This window comes from Gasterosteus aculeatus, chromosome 12 (assembly GCF_964276395.1).
Source record: "Gasterosteus aculeatus chromosome 12, fGasAcu3.hap1.1, whole genome shotgun sequence".
In the NCBI taxonomy this organism is placed as follows: domain Eukaryota; kingdom Metazoa; phylum Chordata; class Actinopteri; order Perciformes; family Gasterosteidae; genus Gasterosteus; species Gasterosteus aculeatus.
Window position 1 is genome coordinate 6861494 of NC_135700.1, and position 22799 is coordinate 6884292.

General features: G+C 46.2%; 2 protein-coding genes across 2 annotated transcripts in view; both read right to left on the reverse strand.

Annotated features, from left to right (window-relative positions):
• Window positions 1-1374: 1374 nt before the first annotated feature.
• neto2a (neuropilin (NRP) and tolloid (TLL)-like 2a) lies at window positions 1375-16618 on the reverse strand. The gene is made up of 10 exons (XM_040169026.2): window positions 16125-16618; window positions 12912-12968; window positions 12534-12677; window positions 10152-10400; window positions 9704-9751; window positions 9131-9258; window positions 6611-6839; window positions 4096-4209; window positions 3817-3947; window positions 1375-3210 (listed from the first exon to the last, which is right to left on the reverse strand). The coding sequence occupies exons 1-10, from the start codon at window positions 16132-16134 to the stop codon at window positions 2440-2442; spliced, it is 1881 nt and encodes a 626-aa protein (XP_040024960.2). The 5' UTR covers window positions 16135-16618; the 3' UTR covers window positions 1375-2439.
• Window positions 16619-17430: 812 nt separating this feature from the next.
• itfg1 (integrin alpha FG-GAP repeat containing 1) overlaps window positions 17431-22799 on the reverse strand; it is a 95292-nt gene continuing 89923 nt past the window's right edge. Inside the window, exons 17-18 of the mRNA XM_040169035.2 lie at window positions 22138-22255; window positions 17431-18486 (exon numbers count right to left, since the gene is read on the reverse strand). Coding sequence (XP_040024969.2) covers window positions 18427-18486; window positions 22138-22255 — 178 coding nt within the window. The 3' untranslated portion in view covers window positions 17431-18426. The remainder of the gene's footprint in view (window positions 18487-22137; window positions 22256-22799) is intronic.

Consider the following 22799-nt stretch of genomic DNA (forward strand, 5'->3'; position numbering starts at 1 on the left):
CCGATTATGGAATAAATTGTATTTGATTAATAAAGGTAGTCACTGGATAATAATATGTTTTAGCCCGTGGTTGATCTTTAAAGGAGAAAATATTACATTACACAATTATTAATACAATTTCCATATTTCTGAATTGTAAATGTTTTAATCAGTATATTTCAATATGTCCTGTTCTGTAGCATAGATGGAGTTATCCCAGAGTCTATTTGGATTACAAAAAATGCATAAAAAGAAAGACACTTATAGAAAGCAACATCAACAAGCTGGAAAAACTATCTTTATTACAGGATATTTGGTCACATTGTGTTTTTAAATATGCAGGGGCAAGTTAATCCTCACACTACCAAGTATATATGAGAAACTGTCACGGTACATTTTTTGGAACCTTGGAGGGAAACATCTTTATTAATCAGACACTACCTTCACACCACACAACGCTGGTGTGTAACAACAATACATGTGCCTGCTTGGCTGTGGAACATTTAGCTGAGAGTTGGATGCCTGTGATGCTTTTAATGGACTGGTTTTGTGCATGTGGGGCCCTAAGACAGCTGCTACGTTGCCTCAGGCTCCGACATGCCTCAGGTCTGCATCGCACACGTCTTTCTGATTGTCTGATTGTGCTAAGCTGTTGGGGAAATGATGTAATGCTTTTGTTTTGTATTGTTGCTTCCCATTCTTTCTTTATTTTCTGCTTTATTATGAACTGCGGTGAGACTTTTGTTTATTGACCAGATTAATTAAAAAGTATATATATAGTATGTAAAGTTAGGGTATTATTAAATATCTATATGATTTATTCAAATGATGTTAATCTTGATATATTAAAGAAAAAAGGGTTTCACTGTTCTGAAACTCTTCCTGTAAGTTTTCACCAGCAAATAGAAACATGGAGAATGGTTTGTCTGCAGATAACTATCATCCTTGCATCTAATTGTTTGTTATATATATAGACGGTATGCATCTGTGTCGCAAAGGAACACATCACCAGAGCCTGGTGTAGCTTCTGAAGGTCACATATCTTGATCTCTAGAACCTCGAACAAAATGCATAGAATAATAATACTAACCTATTTTCATGGTGGGCAGTCAAGAGGATCTGCATAATGTTTAGGTATTTGGTTCAATAATCCTTGAAGAAGAACTGCTTATATTGCAACAGCTGGATTGGATCTTCCTTACATTGTAAAAATCCAACCTTAACGTACAATCAAGGTTTACACCATTCACCAAATAAATCCTACTTGAAGCACGTCAATAGGCTACTTGTTTTCTATCTGCGTGTCACTGAGTATCTTACCTTACTGACACGCCTACGGGTGGTGCCATTTTCACATTCCTTGGTTATAGTGAACAGAAAAGCTCAAACAGGGAGGTGAGTAAACTCTCATTTAATTCAACAGAATGAAAACATACAACCAGTGGGTTAAAACCATAAATGAGTCCCCTATAGGCTACACGTCCGTCTCGTCAGGGTAACAGGTTGTGCTTGTCTTTACACACGGAGTTCATGGGGAAATGAAGGAGATACATGTTCTCCTGGTAAGGGTGGGGTTTGGAAGTGGGATGGTTTCTATTTTGTTTCAGTCAAGGTTTCACAAGCAAACACTTCCTGTTCCATAAACAATCACTCATAGCTTGAATGTCCACATGCTGTAAAGCTCAAAGAGCAGGAATAGACTTTTTCTTCTCTACTGCTTACCAAAATAAGACCCTAGGTCTCTTCATGTGCTCTTCCTGAGGAGATACTCAAGGTCACCCTGTGTACTTGGGAGGTAACCATAGAAATTACAGAATTATTATAGTAATATCACATCTTTAACATCGTCGTCATATATCTGATCATCATCAACAACAGCAACCTCGTGACCGTTACCATATGTCATCTTCATAAAATCGTCTGAGCAAAAAGAGTTAAAAGCCCAGCATCATCATTAGGATATATACTGATTTGAACAGTACAGTACACTGACAAAAATAAAGACTCAAATTATTAGAAGACGCACTTTGTATCATATATCTGTGCATGTCCAGTGAATAAATGTAGAAAGTCAGGCTTTTCTTCTGCTTGGTTCTGAGTGGTTACCCGGTCTTCTAAGCCTCCCAAGAAGAGAGAAGCAAGGGTCTGCATGCGAGAACTTTCTTCTTGTATGTGTCATATGAAAAGAAGATATTAGAAGAATGTAAGAGAGACGAGATGTCGCCTTCCTCCCTTCGCCCTCCGTCGTCCAGTGTCCTGAAGAACAAAACCAAATGGCCTTTGTGATCCCTGGTTTGTATACGTCAATTTTCCAAGTTATCGGACCAGACTTTGGGTGCAATACTTTTAGCAAAGGCAGAAGAAGGAAAGCGGAGTGATCAGGTTGAGATGACTGGGACGCTCCTATCTTTCCACGAGTGAAGTATGAGCTCCTTCTGTTTCCCCTTCTCTGGTCGCCATCTAGAAGTCCATGGACATGGAGCGCTGCTGTGGGTCAACTATGATGGTACTGTTGCGCGTGCTGTTGCCACGGACGCCCAGGGTTCCGCAGGCTCCTGCCATCCCGCCGCCGATTCCTCCGGTGATGCCACTCGGCCCCGCCATGGCCCCTCCTCCCACCATACCCATTCCGCCCGCCATGCCCCCTCCCCCCACCATACCCATCCCGCCCGCCATGGCCACGCCTCCCGTGATCCCCACCCCTCCGCCGATCCCTCCTCCTGCAATCCCTGATGCCCCTCCTCCTCCCATTGCTCCACCCATGGCGCCTCCTCCCATCCCTCCTCCGCCGCGGCCGTAGATTTCGCACGGGATCTCCTCGGTGACGCGGTCCTCGATGACCTGCTGGTCGCAGTCGTGAGTCTGTGCGTGCTGCTTGTAGCCGTAGCAGCTCTTCTTGTAGCTGGAGGTGGAGTTGAAAGTCTTCATGGGTGGCGGCTTGGAGAAGTCGTTGTGGTAGGACAGCTCCATGGAGCTCAGGGTGGTGCGGCTGTGCTTCATGCTGCCGCCGCCCGTGGCCACAGAGGCCTGCGAGCCGCAGTGGTGCTCGTGGACGCAGCGGGACATGGTGGAGGAGCGCCGCAGCTTGTGGTAGCTGTCCAGCTCCTCGGACAGGTCGGCTAAATCTGACGACATCTCCTTGTCACGCAGGGAGAAGAGCTCGTAGTGGGGCGGATCGAAGACCTCCTGGAAGCCCGCCTTGTTGAAACCACCGGGCCGGCGAACCACAACCTTGAAAGGAAGAAAATCAGTTCAGACCTGCTGTGTTTAAGCAGCAAAACCACTTAGTTTTGAGGAAATATTGAGGCAGGGCTTAAAATACCTCGTAAGCAACGTAACGTGAGCACGAAATGCATGTCAGGAACATCCGTGAAGTAACTTAGAAATAATGCAACAACACTTTGCAACACAAATACGGGGCTCCTCGTTGAAAGTCCTTTCTTTGTTTGAAATACACAACACTTAACTGCACATTGTTCTAAAACATCAGCTGCTCTGTGTCAAAAACCCCGAGGTGCTTTTTTGATACATCATTTTACAGAGTATTCAGCAGTCATAAATGGAGGAATCCATTACAGTGGAACATTCATTTATTTCCAGAGAAGTCTCAAAAGATCCGCAATGAATACGAATAATCGAGGCGAGTTAAAAGAAAGTTCTTTGGTTCTGTTTGGTTGAACCAAAACATAAAATCCCTTTTAAAGTCATCATCTCATATGATATGGTGTGATTTCTTCCCTTTTTCCCCGTCCCCTCGTCTAGAAATCCACTGCCGCTTTCAGTGATGTGTCTCTTTTCTCCTGCTCAACAAAAGGTCAACCACAAAGGATGAGCTACCTTTTTCCTCGGCTGCTTCATCTGCACCAGGATCGAGATGATGAGAAGAATCAGAACTATTCCTGATGAGACTCCAATGACGGTGCCGTGGGTCTTAGTGATCTGATGAAAAAGCCCCTCGGATCGCTTCTCTGGAGTGGGACGGGGTGAAAAACGGAGAGGAAAGAATACAGAAAAACAAAATATATAACTGAGAACAAAAATGATCAGGTAGAGAATAGAACTACAATAACAAACCCCGAAATCATAATTTACACAAAGTTGACAGACTGTGATCACCTTTGCAGTGGTTTTCATCCCACGGGTAGACACAGTTCTGAACTCCGTTGCACACCAGGGAGTTGTTTATGCACATGTTGCTGTGGCAGAAGAAGGAATTGCCTGAACAGGGAGCTGCAGGAAAAATATAAAACGTAGAGATTACGTTATTCAGAAAGAAACAAAAGTATAACAACAGCATAAAAAGACGATAGTACCAATAGAAAGGAAATAACAATAAGAGATAGATTGATAGATTTGAAGTAGAAATCTGTTGAAGGAGAGACTATATATGTCTAATGAAGACGATCCATACAAGGCCATACATCATCATTTCCTGCAGACACCACATCGAGGGGGCAATGGAGGGAGGAGATGGCAGCTTCACTGCACTGCAGCCTTCACGACGAGGGACGTTGAGAAACGGCAGATTAGGAGGAGGGGGGGGGGGCTCCAAAACTGGGAGTTGGCAGCGAGGAGAAGATGAAAAGAATGGCAGGTGGTGGGGTTGGTGGTGGAAACGGCTGCATGTGGTGTAAGCGGTCCGGCTTCGTGCCGTGAGACATCGCACATTAAAGTGACTGTTGGTGTGTGAAGGCTGCGATGGCAGAGACAGAGACGACTGGTAATTGATGCGGGCTGCCGGGCTCCGGAGATCGATGCACTGCCAGTCAGAAGGAAGCGCCGCAGGGCGCAGGGGAGATGCAAATGTCTGGGCTTCGGTAAAGACAAAGCGGGGCTGGAATGGGGGTGTGGATGTCGGTTCAAAAGCTGTGGGATAACATGCCGTCGGCACTGTTCATTAGCTGTGGAGAGACACGCAACCTCCACGGTACCACAGATGTGGCGATCAGTGTCAAACAAGCACAACATCTGTACATCATATTACACGCGTCTCTTATGGCTTGTTTACTCCTCCAAACTGTCCTCCACAAGCTCCTTTCGACTGAAATATTAGTCCCGATCTTGGCTCCGAGGCCTCTGAGGCTCCCCTTCCCTCCATAACTCCTCGGTCTCAGGGTTAAATCATTTTGACAAAGGGGACACGTACAGTGTATATGCGTGGAAGGGTGTGCGTAATATAGTGTGTGTGTTGTGACGGAGAGTCCACCTCATCTATCTCAGACGGAGCCTGAAGATTGGGCCGCTCCCCCGACACTGGGCTCGCTTCCAAATCTATTATACGTGTCCCGCCTTCAAAATGTAGCGTCTCACAGGGTGTCAACAACACTTCTCCCACTCACCCCTGCCCCCCCCCCCGCCCCCCCCCAACACACCTCCCATCTGAACATATGCACACAGTGGGTGTGAGCAAGAATTCAATAAAGTCTGGATGCGTCTGCTCGGCGTGTCAGAGGGGGCTCAGTCTGGAGATTATAGCACATTAAGGTTGATGGAGTGCAGGAAGAGAAACTCCGCTCGTTCTCTGAGCGACAAAGACTAATGGTTCCCTCTGACCTCCGGGTCCCCTTTCAGCCAGTCGCTGACTGGGACCAAATAAAGTTTGTGAGTTACTCAGGAGACTTCAGACTCCCCAGAGATGAACCGTGTGATTAGAAGTAAATAAGGGATCCAAATGGTCTAAAGGACTCAAGGAGTGAAAACCCAACCGGTGCTGAACATAGAAGGCTGCTCAACTGTGACGGACGGTTATGGGTTGGGTGATGAAAACAACATTAGCATTCGTCCAGGGTTTGGCAAGTGGGCAGGAGAATGTGACCATTAATATCTCAGACTATTCAGGCATTTAATGAAATATACATTACGGTGTGCTAACAGAAAAACGCTCTCCTACACGGCAATTCCTGCCACTTAATATGTGAAACCTTTACCAGCATCTGCCAGGAAGTTTCTTGTCCACAAATTATGGAGCGTAATGTATAATTACTTTCAGTAGATCCATTAACCCTTCTATTTGCTTTTCACCCAAATAGATATATTCCCATTTTCCTCTCGCACGGGGTCGATAATAAGCACAGTATCATGCTCCGACCTGCATGTCGAAAATGATTTGATGCTTTTGGTAATTTAAAAATTCTGGAGTAAATAATTGGTTTTCTCATATCTACGCTCTAAACGTGGCCCACCGTAATTAACTCTCCACGCTGAAAACACACTCGACACACCGTGTCTGTTAGTGACAACTGACGCGGACGGAATGCAGGACCTCTTAAGTGAGCTTCTTGGGTCTGTTTTTTTTGCGTGGATGGATACAGTGGTGTGATGATGAGCTTCTTCTACTGGTGATCTCCATTATTCTAAGCACAACACAGACAAAACTGCAACGAGGAGATATAATCGGATCCACCTCAATCACCTGCTGCCTCAGCTTGCTTTGTTACAATGTCATATTTCAAATGAGATACAGAACGTATATGTGGCTCTTTCTGTTGTCGTATTAAATTAAGAAAGTGACGCGTGCTGAATGAACACGACATAAGGGGAAGACGTGACAATGACACAATTCAACATGGTGGAAGAAGATGGGACAGCAGGGTCCCGGCTGAGCCGCGCGGTCCAGAAGAGCGGCACTCACGGTCAACAAAGGAGGTGAAGAGCATGCGGAACCGGCCCAGGCGGCTCTTCTCGTCAGCCCACATTCGCACGACGCCCACGCCGCTGTTCAGCATCACGTCATTGGCCACGGTGCTACAGAACTTGGCCTTGAGGTTCTCGATGGAGCTGCTGCCATCGTACACGGCCACAAAGTTCTTCTGGCACTCGTTAGAGTGTTCCATCTGGTACTCCATGAAGCGCAGGTAGATCTGCAGGGAGACAGGAGATGCAAACCAATGTGGTGCCCGTTAGCGGTCTGACCACGGCCAGCCGCCGGACTCTTTATGAAGGCGATCATATGGAAATATGACATTACAGTAAATCAGTGAAGCAATCATTCAGACACAGATGATGATTTAGTACCAAAGCACGGACGTTGGTACGGGCGAACGTCTTAGAAGATGCATTTATGGACAATAGAATCAAATCAATCTAATCCAAGCTGTGATGGAAGCACACACCATTCATGGTCTAACAACTTGGAAAATCCATGGAAGTCGTCTCTCGGCCTCCTCTCTTCTCTGAGATGTGTCTCAATTCATAGAATGCCTGCGGGACTGAGGCGACTGAGCTGAACCTGCAGCTGCTCAGAACATTACGCAGTCTGTAAAACCATCGTCATGAAGGCAGAACTGCTTTCTAATGTGATAGTCCACTTGCTTACGATTGGATGAGAATATCAACCAACTGACTACAGCACACCGGCGTGTCAGGGGGGCTGCTAATGAAGTTAACGATAAGCCATTCCAGTAAGCGAGCCTGTCAAAAGGGGACTGGCTCGGCTGAACGAAATGTGTTGTTAATGTTGATTACAAATGTGCTTTATGACACGAGGCGCGTCCGACGGGCTTAATAAGGCCGTCCCCAGCGCCTGTGGTTTGTCCAGACACCTGCCTGCTGTTAGTGAGCCTGAACCCATTGCGGCGTTACACTTCAACCTGCAAAAGTAATTAGAAAATAATGTCTCTAAATTGTCTGAATAAGTCAGCAGTAATTGTGCGATAAGATCTTGGCCCCGGGGGGGCTCAGATGAAACGTCAGCACATTTAGCACACGGGCTCCTGTACCCACGCAGCCGTTAAGGAGCTGCTCCAACGCCGTTGCTGAGCGTGCTGCTCGGCTCCTTCTGCTTCGTTGAGCTAATGCCCGGATTGGCTGCTCGCTGCTGCTGCTGCTGCTAAATTCAGATGCTCCTCACTGCTGCCTCACACGGCGCACGCAGCACCGGTGGAACGACGGTGGAGACCGACCGGTGAGCGTGCGTGAGAGCGGCGTCGGGCAGAGCGTGTGTGTGGGTGACTCATGCATCGGCGTTGACATGCGTAACACATGGGTGTACGGCGTGAATAAATACATCATTGCTCACAGTAACGTAGGGGACGGTGTATTGGTTAATTGGAGACTGTGTGGGGACGTCTGGTTTCATTAGATGTGGATGGATCTGCTTGTGGCAGCGTGGTGGTTTGGTGTTGTGGCGAGGGAGCAGTATAGGAGTGTGAGGGGGAAGCAGAGCAGCAGTGAATCAAAGCCAGGCAGGTTATGGTTGTAATTTCAATGAACGACTCATACATATTTGAACTTATTAGAACAAATAACTGGGCTTTCACTCTTGGCTTAAATATGTGCTTATGGAACTCCAGGGCAACGATTTCTCAATTCAATCTGCCTGCTTTTTTTCCACGATGCCTCTGTATATTTGCACTGTTCGTTCCTATTGTGTAATAAATTACAATTACAATACAGACATGGCCACCGGTATGCTTTGTTCTCTGTGACTTGAGAACATAACTGTATGCGCTACGCATTTTTACAGAATATGTTATAATAAGAATATGAATTCTCAGTTGAAACATGCGCTGCCAAATGAAAGGAATGATGGTCAACATGGAGAACACTGTCAAGGTGCTCACAAAGTGCTGCATCGCTCAATCGTTCAGACAATCCTTAGCTCTTCTTTAGAGCATCTCCCCAATTCACACTGCAAGGCTCCACCAATGTAATTATTCCTCCTCAGAATTCTTATTTTGGATGAATATTCATACGCGAGATAGAGTGCGTGCGTCGCCAGCGAGATGACATATTTTGTGTCACTTGAAATGTGACCCAGCTTAGAGCTGAACAAAAAGCCACTCCATGCATTTCTCCACCATTATTATTGTAATCGTTGATTATAATAATAATCAGCAACAACAACAGCAATTCGACCAAAATAAACACTGAGCTTTGGAATGCTCAGCTTTGTAGGAAACACGTCGCTGATGATTCAGTCTTTCAGCGGCGTCGACAACAAATATCCACGAAGATGAGATGAATAATTTATTGTGAGTTCTCAGAGTGTTTTAATATGTAATATCATAACTGCTTTAAGTATGTTAAGACGTGCATTTGTCAACTATTTTGAATGGAAGTCATCCTAACAATCCAAAGGGATCATTTCCAAACACGGGTTGAAGGATGGGACACATTATTCCTGACGACTAATATTGTCCTTTGCACTGACCTTGGAATGAGGAGGAGCCCTGATGGTCCAGATACAGTCCAGAGCATCACCAGGCTTCACTTTCTCCTCCTCCTCCACCTGGCTGGAGCGAATAATCCCATCCGATCCCCCGATTTCAAACTGACAGTCTGCACATAGATGGAGGAAACGTGGAGAGAAGAAAAGAGGAGGAGAAAAAGAGAGAGAGGTGAAGAATAGGCAGGGTGAGAAAGATGTCACAAGGAAGTACATGAGATAGACAAAGGACTTTATTTAAAGAAGAACAGGATTTAAGGTGGAATAGAAGTTAGCACAGCGGATTAGGACAAAGGACAATAAGAGGACAGAAGAGGCAGAACGACCGGGAGGGAAGATCGGGATGAAGGAGGTGTGTGTTCCTTCAGGTGTTTCAGTCTCTGCATGTGTGTGTGTGTGTACCTCCTCTCACTTCATGTACATTGTGTGCTTGTCGAGCTACATTTGCAGGTTCAGCATTCACGTCGGAGGCAGCGATCGCCTCCGGTAAGCTTCTGTGCCAAGAGGGGCTCTTCAAAAAGGATCGAACACAAATCGGCCAAATGCAGAAGAGCTTACCTGGGATGGGATTCAGCAGTCCGCCCACGTGCAGATGGAAATCAGGGTCTGAAATGATAAGATTTGGGAGGCACATTACTCTCGATCCACGCGGTAGAAATGGATAAGCAGGGAACACAAGATAAGATCCCATTAAGCCCGGCCAGATGAAGCAGAGAGGGGTCTCTCTGAAGCTAATATCTGTCGCCTGATGCCAGACACCGATTTTTTGTCTCGGCATATTGGGCTTAGATTGAGGAGGTTCTGATGTCTGCTGCAGAGCACGACAAGTACAGGATATTTCTGGAGGTAAGCGGATTCTCCACTATATTTGGAGGGATTTTCAAAAAAGATATGAACCAGATTCCGTTATTTACACATTTAACCCTGAAATACAATTAAAGAATTTAGGATTGCGCTGTGGAATTAGAGTATGTAAACTGCCATGAAGCAATGTGGGTGTCCCTACCTGCAATGAAGGTGTACTTGATGCGGAAGCCAAGGCCTTCGAGCTCCTCGTCGCTGGTGAACTTGATCCACATGAAGCGCCCCGTCGATGTAACCAGGCCCGGGTTCTTTCCCCCACAGAAGCGGTCAATGAGCGGCGAGAACCCAAATGGCCCGTCGCGGATTTCGATGTGGTCGAAGCGGCACTCGAATGATGGCTCGATGTAGTAATTCTTATCAAACGCCAGCTGAATCCTTTGTCTAGGCAGAGCTTTGGAGGACAAGAGAGTGGAGAGAGAAAGGAAACAAAAGGGCTAAATCCACGACAGGAATAAAATTAAATCTGGCTTCTGCGGGACAAAGAAAAATCTGGATGGTTTCTGAGTGCATAAAGTAAGTCAGATATGAGTTAATCTGGATTTTGAAGTTGAGCAGCTGGGATTGTTACCTTCTGCTCGCGGTGTGGAAAGAAAAACTTTTACCTGCATTGCAGGTAAGCAAAGCTCTTTTCTAACATGAAATTCAACATTGCTGATCTTATTCTGTTCAGCTGAAGAACAATACTGAGCTAATAATTATTACCACACAGGAAGGAGGGCGTTTGTCCTGCATCAATGCTTCTTGCCATTGAAATGACTAATGACCATTTGAGCACCGGGGACACTTGACCCACTTCACATGTTCAGCGTGTTGGATAACTGCCAGGTAAGATTTGTAAGAAGCCCCCAGTAGATGCAGATGTTTACCCTAATTAGATCACCGGGACTTTGTCTATACTTTTGGTTTACAAATGCGTTTTGACAGCATGATCAGCACATCTATTCATCTATTCATTTTGCATGCATAACACATGAGAGCAGAGAACAAGAGAAACACTATCATCTTCTTTACATTTATTACCAACACAACGGTACACATCATGCATAGATGCATAGATGCATACAGAAGTATGTATGCACCCACATGTACACAAGACACCGTCTGACATGTCAGTACTACTATCTCTGAGTGAGTGAGAACAATGCAGGAACAGCAGTTCACAAGTTCGCCTGTTTTCATGCACTGCATGAATAACATCTGCCCCACGCACAGAGGAGGTATTTAACCAGGGCAATTCATGCCTGCCTTAGGGGACGAATGCTACTTAATAAAGATGCTGAGGGAGCGGGGCTCTGAATCATCTCTGGCATGGAGAAACGGAACATACCCCGATGGAGAAAAGAAACAGGGCAGCACATGTGTACGCTTCAGTGTGCCGCTGGATTTCTTTCCCTGTTCTTGTCTTTGAATTCGAGCCCGAGTGTTTTACCTTTCTGCTTGAGCGAGCGGCTCGTACGTCTGCACTTCCTGCTATCAGTGTGCTCATTCCCTGGTGCACTGAGTCTCATTCTGCAGATAACTTTCTATCTCCCTTACACACACACACATACAACACACACACACACTCACACACATGACACCGCTTGATACCGAATGAGCAGAACCGTCAATCACTGAATCTATTGAGCTGATGAGCCGGTGCACGTGAAACGACCGATGAGTTTCACTAACCGCTAATTATGATTAAAGAGCTATTTGATTAGCGCTTGTGCCAAAACGTGAGCATCTCTCTGTGTGTATGAAACATGAGAGGCTGAAGCTCGGATATGCGATTCAGAACACATAATGGCAAATGATAGGTTCCTTCTGTCGCCTTGCAGACCTGGAATCGGAGTCCCAGCTTATCCATCAGCGACACGTCTGGGATTGATTTGTCCACAGGGGGAGCCCTTGAGCCACGTGTGAAATCTCTCCTCAACACCAGTAAGCCAGTACAAGTACACACATCTCATGAGCAGGTGTACTTTAACTTCACGGACAGTTCGTCACTTTGGTGTGAAAACCAATCAAACCAATATCCCAGACCTCATGTCATGTAGCTGCAAATGATGCAACATGCATTGTGTCTCCTAAACACTAAAGCGCTGACAGCTGACAAGGACGCCGACAATTCAGCGACACGCAACCGAAGCGCTGCTTTGCAGCAGATGTTCATCTGCTTCATGTTTCATTCAATAGCTGGGGCTGCTTGCACAGCCTGCCAATGGAAATGAATGCAGCACTGCAGTGATTAGGTCAAAAGTCAGGAGCCACCCACAATGCGCCACTTTTCATCATTTTCAAAGGGTTATATCTGTAGGGGCAAACAAAATCAGCGTGGCTCATTGGAAAAAAAAATGTCAAGCTGATCGCTCGCCAGCGAAAGGAACAGAAAATCAGAGAGGGGCGAGGTTATCTAAAACAATGTCACTCAGACTAATGACGCTCAGTGAAGGAGGCAATAAGCAGAAAGGCGGGAAACTGTGTCAGCTTGTTCGGAGGAAAACGGCTGTTGAGCAGAAGACGAAGTGGAGCAATGCGTTACCTTCCAGGATATAAACACACTCCTTGTTGGGCGGGTAGGTGGTGGGGTAGTTCGGCGAAGTGAACACCCCACCGTTGATGTTGCGGACCCACGTGCCACAGTCGTTCTGGCTGGGGCTCTGGCCGCCATGTTCGCCCGGGGAGTCTTGAAGCAAAAGGGCAGAGAACAAACGGACAGATGGGTTATTGAGCCGAGGGATCAATGAGAGAACGTTTGGTAGGAAGAGCGGGGAGGGGGTTGGCGGGCACGACAGAGAGAGAGAAAGGGAAGAAGCAGGCGGGGAATAAAGAGAGAATTAAGTCGTGTGATTCAAGTGGAGATAATGCCCCGGGTGGGACAACACTAATGGAATGGAAGAGCGTTTGAGCTGTGGCTGACCTTTGGTTCTCTGTGCCAGAGCAAAAGCCTCTTCCATCACAAAGAAGAATATCCACGCTGCAAAACAGAGGTGCAACACATTAGTCACATGTGACGTTCTGCATTCGTATCGTTGCGTTCGGGAAATCAAAGCGCTGGGAATCCATTAGACAGCCAAAAGGTACGTGTGCCACCGGCTGCAAGGAGCGTATACATCTATAACATTTAGGAGTGAAACATGGTATTGCTCAGACGATGAGGTATAATAATAATACAGCACGCATGTCTTTGTAATACTAGTGTAGACTTGATTAATAATGTCATTGTCACCCCAAAGGTTAAATAGGATTGACGATAATTCATACAGTCTTTTAATGTCATACAGTCTTACGTGTAGCTGCTGGGAAACTACAGGGACACTTGAAATAGTAACAGCTTTCAGTGTGAGCGAATACAGAAATAGTACTACTGCTTCTGCTAGTAGATATAGCAGGATTATTAGGAGTAGTCAAAGCGTTAAATGTAATAGACCAGCAGCTGTGCAGAGGGAATTGGCTCTCCGTAATAACAGTAATAGTAGCAGAGTGGCAAAGAGTAGTTCATTAAATAGTGGTAATATATATATCTACGCAAGTACATCCCTAATGTATATATATATATATATATATTAGGGATCTATGTGTATAGTTATATTGGATAGTCGGTAAATGTGTATACTTACATCCGTTCTACTTTTTGTTTTTCTTGTTTATTGGTGCGGAGAACAAAGTGGAAACCGGAGTCAAATTCCAAGTGTGCGTGTACGCGTACGTGACCAGTAAAGCCAATTCTGATTCTGATTAAAGACCAGTTTTAAAACCATCACCTCTCATCAAAACCACAGGACCCCCCACCTGCTAATCTGCAGTCTCCAGGCACCGGTAACAGGACGCATTAGCAGAAAAAACAGGATTACAGGCTCCGAAGCTCACAGCACCGACGAGGAGACGGTCATTTGGGCAGAGCACGCATGGCTACAGACAGTAGGTGAAATATGTTTTATTCCAACGGTGTGTCCCGGCACGGCTCCCTGACACTGTCTCGCTCTGATAAGCCACTGTAGACCCCCGTCCCCTCTGACTTCATAATAGGTTGGCCCGCTCACATCGAATTAGAGAGCGAGCCCGGCACGTTGCATAATGGCACCCAGGAAGGAGGGATGAAAGAGGAAGAGATGGAGAGAGAGAGAGAGCAGGAAGGAGATGGAGGAGGAAGGAGAGAGAGAGGTGTGGGGGGGTCTAATGAAGAACAATGCATGGTTAACATAAGCAGTGAGCACAACCGCACCAATGAGCAGGCATGTTGGCAAAGGCTCGTTTTTGGAATGCACACGCACACGGCCCCCCAGGCTCCGGGTTCCTCATTACTCGCCTCTCCATTATCGCACAAGTATCTCCTGCGTGGAGCGATGAACTTCACATTCAGAGAACAGACCACCCAAACCAACTCAACACCAAATAGGTGCTGCAGGCGCCCCTGCTGATTGTGGCTTGACTTCATAAGCAAAGCTCGGGATCTCGTCATCCCTGCAAACGCTTCAACAAGAGACAAGCGAGGCTTCTTTTACCTGTAAGAGTTATAAGCCGAGTAAGAGCTGCCGTGAGCTGCCGTAGAAGAAATGTGTACCGCATATCAATGTTTAATCCACTTAATAGGCAAAAGCTGCATCATTTATGTCAGCATTTGTATCATCTTTTGTAATATAAATAAATCACAAGCTAAATAGGATAACAGCTTGTGAATGTTTATAAAAGCAGATGATGTATGAATATATATATACATATATATGTATATATATATATGTATATATATATATATATATATATATATATATATGTGGCCCTGCCTGTGTCGACATACTACATGTACTGTGGGGTCGTTCATGTGCATGTTGGATTCCTTCAAAGAAATTCTCCCGACATTTAAATGCTTTGTCACATCCTACTGAGAGCAGCTTCATCTGACCTGTGGTCATTTTACAGAAGGAGGGGGGAAACACTGCCCCGGGTTCAACCCCACGATTCTAGGTCACGTCCTTTCATTTTTACATCACTTCTCACTTCCTCTTACGAGCCAAATTCAGGCCGTAATATATTTTTTCCCTCGTACAAGAAAGAGCACAGCCTTCTGTCACACAGGTTTAAAGAGGGGTTGGGAAGGACATTAGAGCTGATAATGGGGGCTTTTGCTTTATCTTATCTGCTTGAAATGAATAGGAAGCTAAATTAAGTTAACGCTGGCTACCATATAGTTTAGTGCACTATAAACCAACCACTTAATGAGACAATCACAGAATAGGTCCAACATTACAATGGTAAAGATACTGATACATCTTTGCAGTCCATAGAAAGATTTATTTTCTTATTTTCTTTGGGAGTCACAGCTGAAATGAGACATCCTGCCTTTGTGGCACGAGGCACGTTGGCCGAAGTCATAAGACACAAAGACCCACAAACACACACTTTGCAAATGATCAGATTTAACTCACTATAGCTGGTGCACTAAACTGTCCACAGCAGGCACCCTGACGCCTCACTGGATGCACCCAGAGGTGTCGGCAGGAGCCGGACAGCGTGCATTTGAGCGTAGTTGGAAATGAACCGCTGTTAATTTGATTAATAATAGAATAAAAATGTTATATTCAGCTATTTGCAACCAAAAAGCTGCACCTATTGGCAGGGACGCCACGCTTTAGTCAGTGAGGTGAATGGAGACGGCAAAAACTGGAAACACTTAATGGTTCCCAGTGGACTCCAAATAGTATTTGACCTTTGCTGTCCGTTTTACATCATGAATCACCAATAATCAGATGGTCCCCAGTTCGGCGAGAGAAACACCTCACAGGGGCCAAACTGACAAACATCTGGTCCTGGTCCCCTTTTTTTTTACCCTCACACCAGACCATGAATGATGGTCCGGTGTGAGGTCTTAGAAAACTGGGAGCGGACCAAAATATGCTGGCACTTGATTTGGGCTTTCGGCGGTTAATGGCGATGTCATTCATGCAGGATTGGTCTGTTTGCATTTATTCACTCATTAATTAGCGTTCTCCTTTTCGAAGAAATGCACAACAAATGATGCGTTTTAAAGCTGATCCACGGGGAGCATTTTTATAATTTCAAAAAAGGTAAAGACCGGAGCTTTCCGCCCAGCGCACCGGACCCCGACGCACACCGCGGCTCGTGTCCAACTCACCTCTGTGCATCTCCTCTCACGGTGTGCTTCCGACCCAACAACGGCTTCTTTTTCTTTCTTTTTTTAAAACTAAAAACTCCGTCCTTTTCTGTGCATTTTAAGGTCCACGCGGCTCCTTACGAAATCCAACTTTTGTCAGACAGCCGTAAATCCATTGCGCAGAGCCGCGCTCCAAGGAGGGAGGGAGGGAAGCGGCACCAGCTGGAGGATGAACGCTTGCTGCGAGCCGCTCAGCCGGGCTTCATCCCCGCGCGGCCGGCTTCTTCCAGCGGGACTCCGGCGGAGATGGCAGGTTGGAGGACGGACTGAGCCGACGCGCTCTAGGAGACGTAGGTATCCAAAAGACGCGTGTGGATGGATGGTGCGCGGAGAGAGAGAGAGAGATGGAGGGGGAGGAGGAGGAGGAGGAAGAGGAGGAGGAGAGTCCGTCTCCGTCTGCTCTCTGTCCGTGTCTGAACTAAGAAACGCTCCTGAAGGAGGCTCATCTAACCCGCGCGCGCTGCTTACATCAATGAGCGGCGTGTCACGAGCATGCAGGCACCGCGCACGCAGTGAAGACATTCGGCTTCCGGTTGTTTCTTTCAAAGTAGTGAACCCAAAGAGGAAACGCAAGCGCGCAGAGACATATAACAACGGACGTAGTGTTAAAGTTAACAGACTGGAGAACGCACGGGTTGTACGGGAAGACGTGCGCGTAAAGCGTGCAGGAAAACGCGGTACGATTCGGCTTTTATTCCAATAAAACTAAAAACAGTACATGACATATTTGGTGAATCCACTGTAAGAAGCGAACAGGTTGGCTGGAGGTAAAATGTAATCAATACTTTCTCTTTGTGGTTCATGTATGAAACATATGAAATATCTACAGGCTGTTATGTTATAATTAATAAAATCACTCTGTAGGGTTTTAGAGCTTCAGATATGAAGGTGTAATTTAATGGAAATACTCTTAAAGACGCAAGTTGTTGCCTTGCTTTTATTGTTGGAAGCTCAACTATCTCGCTTCCGGTTGGGATCTGCCTCAATGTCCAGTGGGGCACCAAAGGATGCTCCAACATTTACCAAATGAAAATGAAAGGCATCTTAATTTCCCTGCTGCTTGAAGGATAACGCGCGCACATAAAAATGATCCACAGTGTCCCCAGAGCATCCCGGCAAAATATATTCCCAGAAAGGAGTTTGCGTGGGCGAGAGGCAATTATTTGTTTGCGACATAATCTCATATTCCCATAGCAGCCTTAAGGAGATTGCAACAGGAATGAAAAATACATTACGTCTAATAATATACAAAGAAAACAACATCAAGTTGATTTAAGCAGGACAAACCTTTTATTCTCAACCTCAGTGAGTAAACACATTTAATAGCTTGAACATTTAATAGCAAAAATTAAATAAATGACATACGCCTGCTATTAATCATTGGTTAAAAGTGCAAACCGCTCGGAAACATTAGCTCATTCTAGTGAAATAAACATAGCAAACGCACCAAAGCGCTTGACTGAAATTAGAACCACATCTCGAGTAAACAAACCTGTGCCTTATTCAACGGTCCAACATGCAAACGCTTCTTGGAGACGATTCGACCCTCGATGCAGAAGCATTAGAAACTTCATTTTCTTATTTTTGGCACTCTGATCCGATCCGCTGAGGAGACGAATTTGCACTCAGCAGACCCCGAAGAGATTGTTGAGATCGATGTTGCGTGTGTCCACATTGTGTTGCCTGAGGCCCAGATTGATATCACAGAATACAGTTCATTTTAATTTCACAGGTTATAAAATCAGAAGAATTCCGTAACTTAATAAAAAAAAAAGACAACGGACAGTAACACACACATAGATTTCAAGTAACATGACACATTTAGAACACTCTGCGCCAAAGGTGCTTCCTTTCCAGTGATTAAACAAACAGTTTTTTAATATTCGAGTCAATTTTCTGTTTCAACGTAAATTGGTATCATTTCTTTCAAAATGATCCCCTAACAAAACCCGACTGATCATCATGCTGTTGACCACATCCGGTCCAAATAAATCCCTGCTTCATCTCCTTTAGGATTTCCCCGTGTCTCCATGGCCGTGTTGGAGCTGCTGTACATCGACCACCGGGATGAATACATCAAATGGAACATAAATATTTCACACCTGACTAAGGGACTGAGAAATATTGAAAAGAAACGTTTTTTGGAGCAAACGAAGATCCGTTTATTGGCCCTTGAAAGGAGGCGTGCGTGTGTGACGGGGGGGGGAAGGGGGGGGGGAGGAGATGAGGCGACGACGTTCTCCCATGATGCACTTCTCCTCCTTCACATGGCATCGAAGTGGAAACGGTGGGCTTCCTGCCTCTTCTCCCTGTCGTCCGCTTTCTGAACACACAAAAAACAGAAGGAAGCACACAGGGATCGATCACCTTAGTCTGGAGGAGGCGTGTCTTCCATCAGGCAGGTATAAAGCGAACAGAGCTGAAGCCAGCAGCGATCTGCCGGACTGTCACATGCTCCCTGATTAAACATGGCCGCGTAGCGCAACTAATGCACCCACTGGTGGATTAGTGGAGTGTCCCCTTCGCTTGTGTAACAAAAAGGAAGAAAACTCTTCTGGGAGGGAGCAAGAACTGGAGAATGGTGAACTCGACTCCACTAACTCAGACTGCTGAGGACTCACATTAGCTTTTGCTGAGCCTTGCGTTATCTCCACAGAAAGAGGGACATTTTCTCCTCCATCTCTTATGTTATAATTAAAATAGAGGATCTATTCACAGCCAGTGCCGGCCTTTTTTAAATCAGGGCACGTGACGATTGTTTGAAGACAGACGGGAGCAAGTGCGATGGATGGAGCGAACTTCACCTACTTTGAACCCGCAGTAGATGCAGTACAATGCATCGTGTTCTATAGATGATGACGTCTTTTAGGATCAAAGTATAAATATAACGCAGAGTAACTTTTAACCATTGCCGTCAAAAGTATTCCGTACAGTCTACCACACTGAGGGAAGTCCCTCACATTTAGTTTCCTCCGGCAGTTCTTTGTAGTGGGACGCGAGGCGGCCCAGGACCGAAGCCGCTAAGCGCGCCATCGAGCCGCTTGGCCTTTTGGCGGCCGCTGAGCGCCGCAGAACAACACAGATCTCATGTGGAGCGAGGACGGTGTAGTCAATGATTCATCACGTCTGCTATTTGATACCAGGGAAGAACTGATGATGGGGAGAAAAGGGGCATAAAAGTGACAGAGAGGAACAATCTCGGTTAAAGAAATGTATTCTCTCAGCATTTACTGTCGCAGTGGAGAAAATATCTCGACACATTAGTGAAGAACTTTTTCATTTAAAGGACGGCCGATCCTTCCCCTGATGTTGATTAATTTCCCGCTTTTTTGTCTTCTTCATCCCGTCAGTTTTGATTTGTAATGAAGCCTTCATCTATCTTCCAAGATACCAGCGCCTCATATTGATTGATGTTGTGCTTTTCCCCCGTTTAGGCCAAGCAGATGGATTGATGTCCTCTCCTTTGGGTTAACCACCGGGCGCTGCTGCTGCCGTCGCCCGGTCTAATTGACAATCAAGGGAATACTCCGGCAAACTGTCGCCCCGAGGCACAACTCGTCACGAGGCAGGAGAGCATTGATCTGCGTCCATCTCAGGGCTTTAATGGAGCCCCGTCCGTGTCTGAAAGCAGGTGGGAAGCCACTGCGAGGTCTCTCCGGGCTCTAATGTCAACTAATTAAGTCGGGCCTGCGTGTCCTGCATGAAGACGATGAATGGGTACGTCCACCCCCCCCCCCACCCGCCCCACAATCCCGTCCTCTCCACCTCTTGATCGCACCTCCCCGGCTGATGTCGAAGCTGTGTAGCCTGGCAAGCGTGTTTGGCGGGACGGCCCCTCTTTGCCCCGGTGCCTCTGCCCTCTGCCCGACTTTGTTATTAGACGATTAAATACCAGAGGCGGCGGCGCAAACGAGCACAAATGCCAAGCGTCGATCAACGGGCTCGCCCTGACCTTATCGGTGGGCCCGCGGTAAAAGAAATCTGTGGGAGAAGAGGCGATCTCAGGGAGGACGTGGGCCGTACAACATGTTTTTGATGGGTGGCTGTTGCGTTTCGGTTAAAGGGGGGCCACGACATCACAAGTCTGTACCGCTAAAATGCAGCATTATGGAGTCCATGACAAGCTAAACAAAAGTTATTGTCATTATGATAAAGTGGGAGAATTTGCATCAGGGAAACCTCACATCCAGAGCGGATCACAGAAGTCATCGTGGTTTTCTTTAGGCATAAAGAGTGTTCATCATTAAGTGTTCATCTCTTTTGCTACTAAATGAAATACACAAATCCTTTATTTATGTGATTTTAATGCATCTCATTGATGGTCCTGTTTTCTGAGCCGTAATGTCTTCCATTCCCTTCCAATGAGTATGTAAAGCACTTTGTTTCCTCGTTGACACGAGATGATCTGTCTATCTATCTATCTATCTATCTAGATGGATAGATATGATTGGTTATATTTTGTCTTTTTACTTTTTTGTCTTTTTACAGTTTTATGTGGGGCAGGATGTTTTTGGGGGGAGCCAAAGGTCCAGAAAGTAACATGTTGAAGCTAGTAAACCTCCACGACTTGGCGATGGTGCATGATGAAAAACATGAGGAAGTTTGTTACAATCCGTCACTCTTCTATAAAAAGCCTGGGCAGCTAAAATGTGAAGAGGGAATTCTAAGTGTGAAACATCCGAGCGCAGCATCAGAATCTGCTGCGTGAGCCGCAAACAGGAACAGATGCTGGAGATGTTTGGTAGAAACCAAAAATCCATCCCGCAGTTTGAAGTCGATGTTGAATGTTCAGCAACAATACTTTTCTGAATTGGCCTCAGCTGACTGACGCGTCCCACCGGCTTCTGTAACAGAGCCGTATCATTGTACCAAATCAGTTAAAACAACATGTGGCCTTAAGATAAATCAACAGCAACAATAAAGCACCAACAGAACTCCCGTGTTCCCTGAACACTCCCAGAGCCAGCTCGCATTATCCGTGTTGGCGTGGGAGGGAAGAACGCAGGTATCTTTTCATTATTTCTGGTCAGCCTGAGCACATTACGGCGATCAAAGCCACGCGCGTTGCTTCTTTGAGGCTTCAAACCCACCGTCCTGCCTGCGTGAACATTTGATTCCATGAAGTACACTGCAAGGAGTGTTTTTCCCTTTAAAGTTAGCATTTTCCCCTCTTTCTTCCTCCCACTCTCTTGAGGAAGAAACACACACGTGTGTGTTTGTGTAAGTGTCTGTGTGTGTGTGTGTGTGTGTGTGTGTGCGCACAGTCGCTCCGTTCAGGCACCAGCCATGTTTTCTTTCTTTTAAGATGTAGCTCCGGCTCCGATGAGGCTGAAGCTCGGCCCCACGTATCCCAAAAAAGGGAGCAATTAGAGCGTGTCTGTGTGTGACCATGCACATATAAACACAGGCAGGCAGGCACATTACACACACACACACACAGCAGATGGCTTGGAGAAGATGTGTGTGTGTGTGTGTGTGTGCACGTGTGTAAAACAACAATGGGAACAACAGGAAGCACAAAATGCACATGAAAGGGAGCATTGACCCCATTGAGGGCGTTTTTATGGTAATAATGACCAGCAGATCTGCCACGCTGCAAGAACACAAGCAGCCAATTACAGCCGAGCGTCCTTCCGGGTTCAGGGCGAGTCAGAGCGGCGACGACGGGCCGAGAGAAGAAAAAGAGAGAAGCCGTGTTTGTGTCTCAGTGGGAGGCTAGAGGACTACAGGACAGGGACAGAGAGACCCATCTGCTGCCCATTGACCAATCTGCTCTCTCTCTCTCTCTCTCTCTCTCTCTCTCTCTCTCTCTCTCTCTCTCTCTCTCTCTCTCTCTCTCTCTCTCTCTCTCTCTCTCTCTCTCTCTCTCTCTCTCTCTCTCTCTCTCTCTCTCTCTCTCTCTCTCTCTCTCTCTCTCTCTCTAAAATAGAAAACCGTTATACGTGTGTGTGTGTGTGTGTGTGTGTGTCCTGACCTTCTCTTGCCAGTGCAGGATGCCAATAATGACGAGGATGAAGACGCACACCCCGATCAGCGCGATGGCCGTCAGCAGCACGCTGTTGCTAGGAGTCAGGTACAACTTGGCACTCCAACTTGAGTGGGAGGAGAGAGACAAAACACTTTTTAGCAGAAGAAAATTTGATTCGATTACCAAAAGGCACACATCTGCAGGGAACGCTAACATAAATAAATTAACATCTTGTTCACTTTCTCGTCGTGGCTGAACACAATGAAGGGCTGCTGCTCTCCTCCAGGACTTTTAAGTATTTTTCCAGCAAATCCGACCACTTTAATACGTCACATTTAGAATCACCCAATCTGTAAGCGTAAGGCTGCTTGTGAGAAGAATGCCGGGGCGCCGTCTTCTCCCAGCTACACTGCTCTGTAGGTGTGTGTCCGTGCTGGCGAGTACACAGCGTTGGAACATGTAGGGTGCTCATATGTGTGTGTGCTGAAAAGCCATCTGGAGCTCCTCCCGGGGGTTTGAGCTACATGTGAACAACGTCATGAAAACACTGCAACACATGCTGCGTGTTGTGAGTGTGTGTGTGTGTGTGAGTACAGATTATTTTGTAAAGGCAGCCCCACAAAGACACTAACCGTGTCGCGTTACATTAACTTGAATATGCCGTTTAG

Bases quoted from the DNA above. Each gene is read 5' to 3' on its own strand.
- neto2a (XM_040169026.2), bottom strand. The intron at 4,210-6,610 runs GTGAGTGCCGCT...TTTTTCCTGCAG, and splicing joins CTTCACCTCCTTTGTTGACC to CTCCCTGTTCAGGCAATTCC. The intron at 3,211-3,816 runs GTAGCTCATCCT...CTTCCTTTCAAG, and splicing joins TGAAGCAGCCGAGGAAAAAG to GTTGTGGTTCGCCGGCCCGG.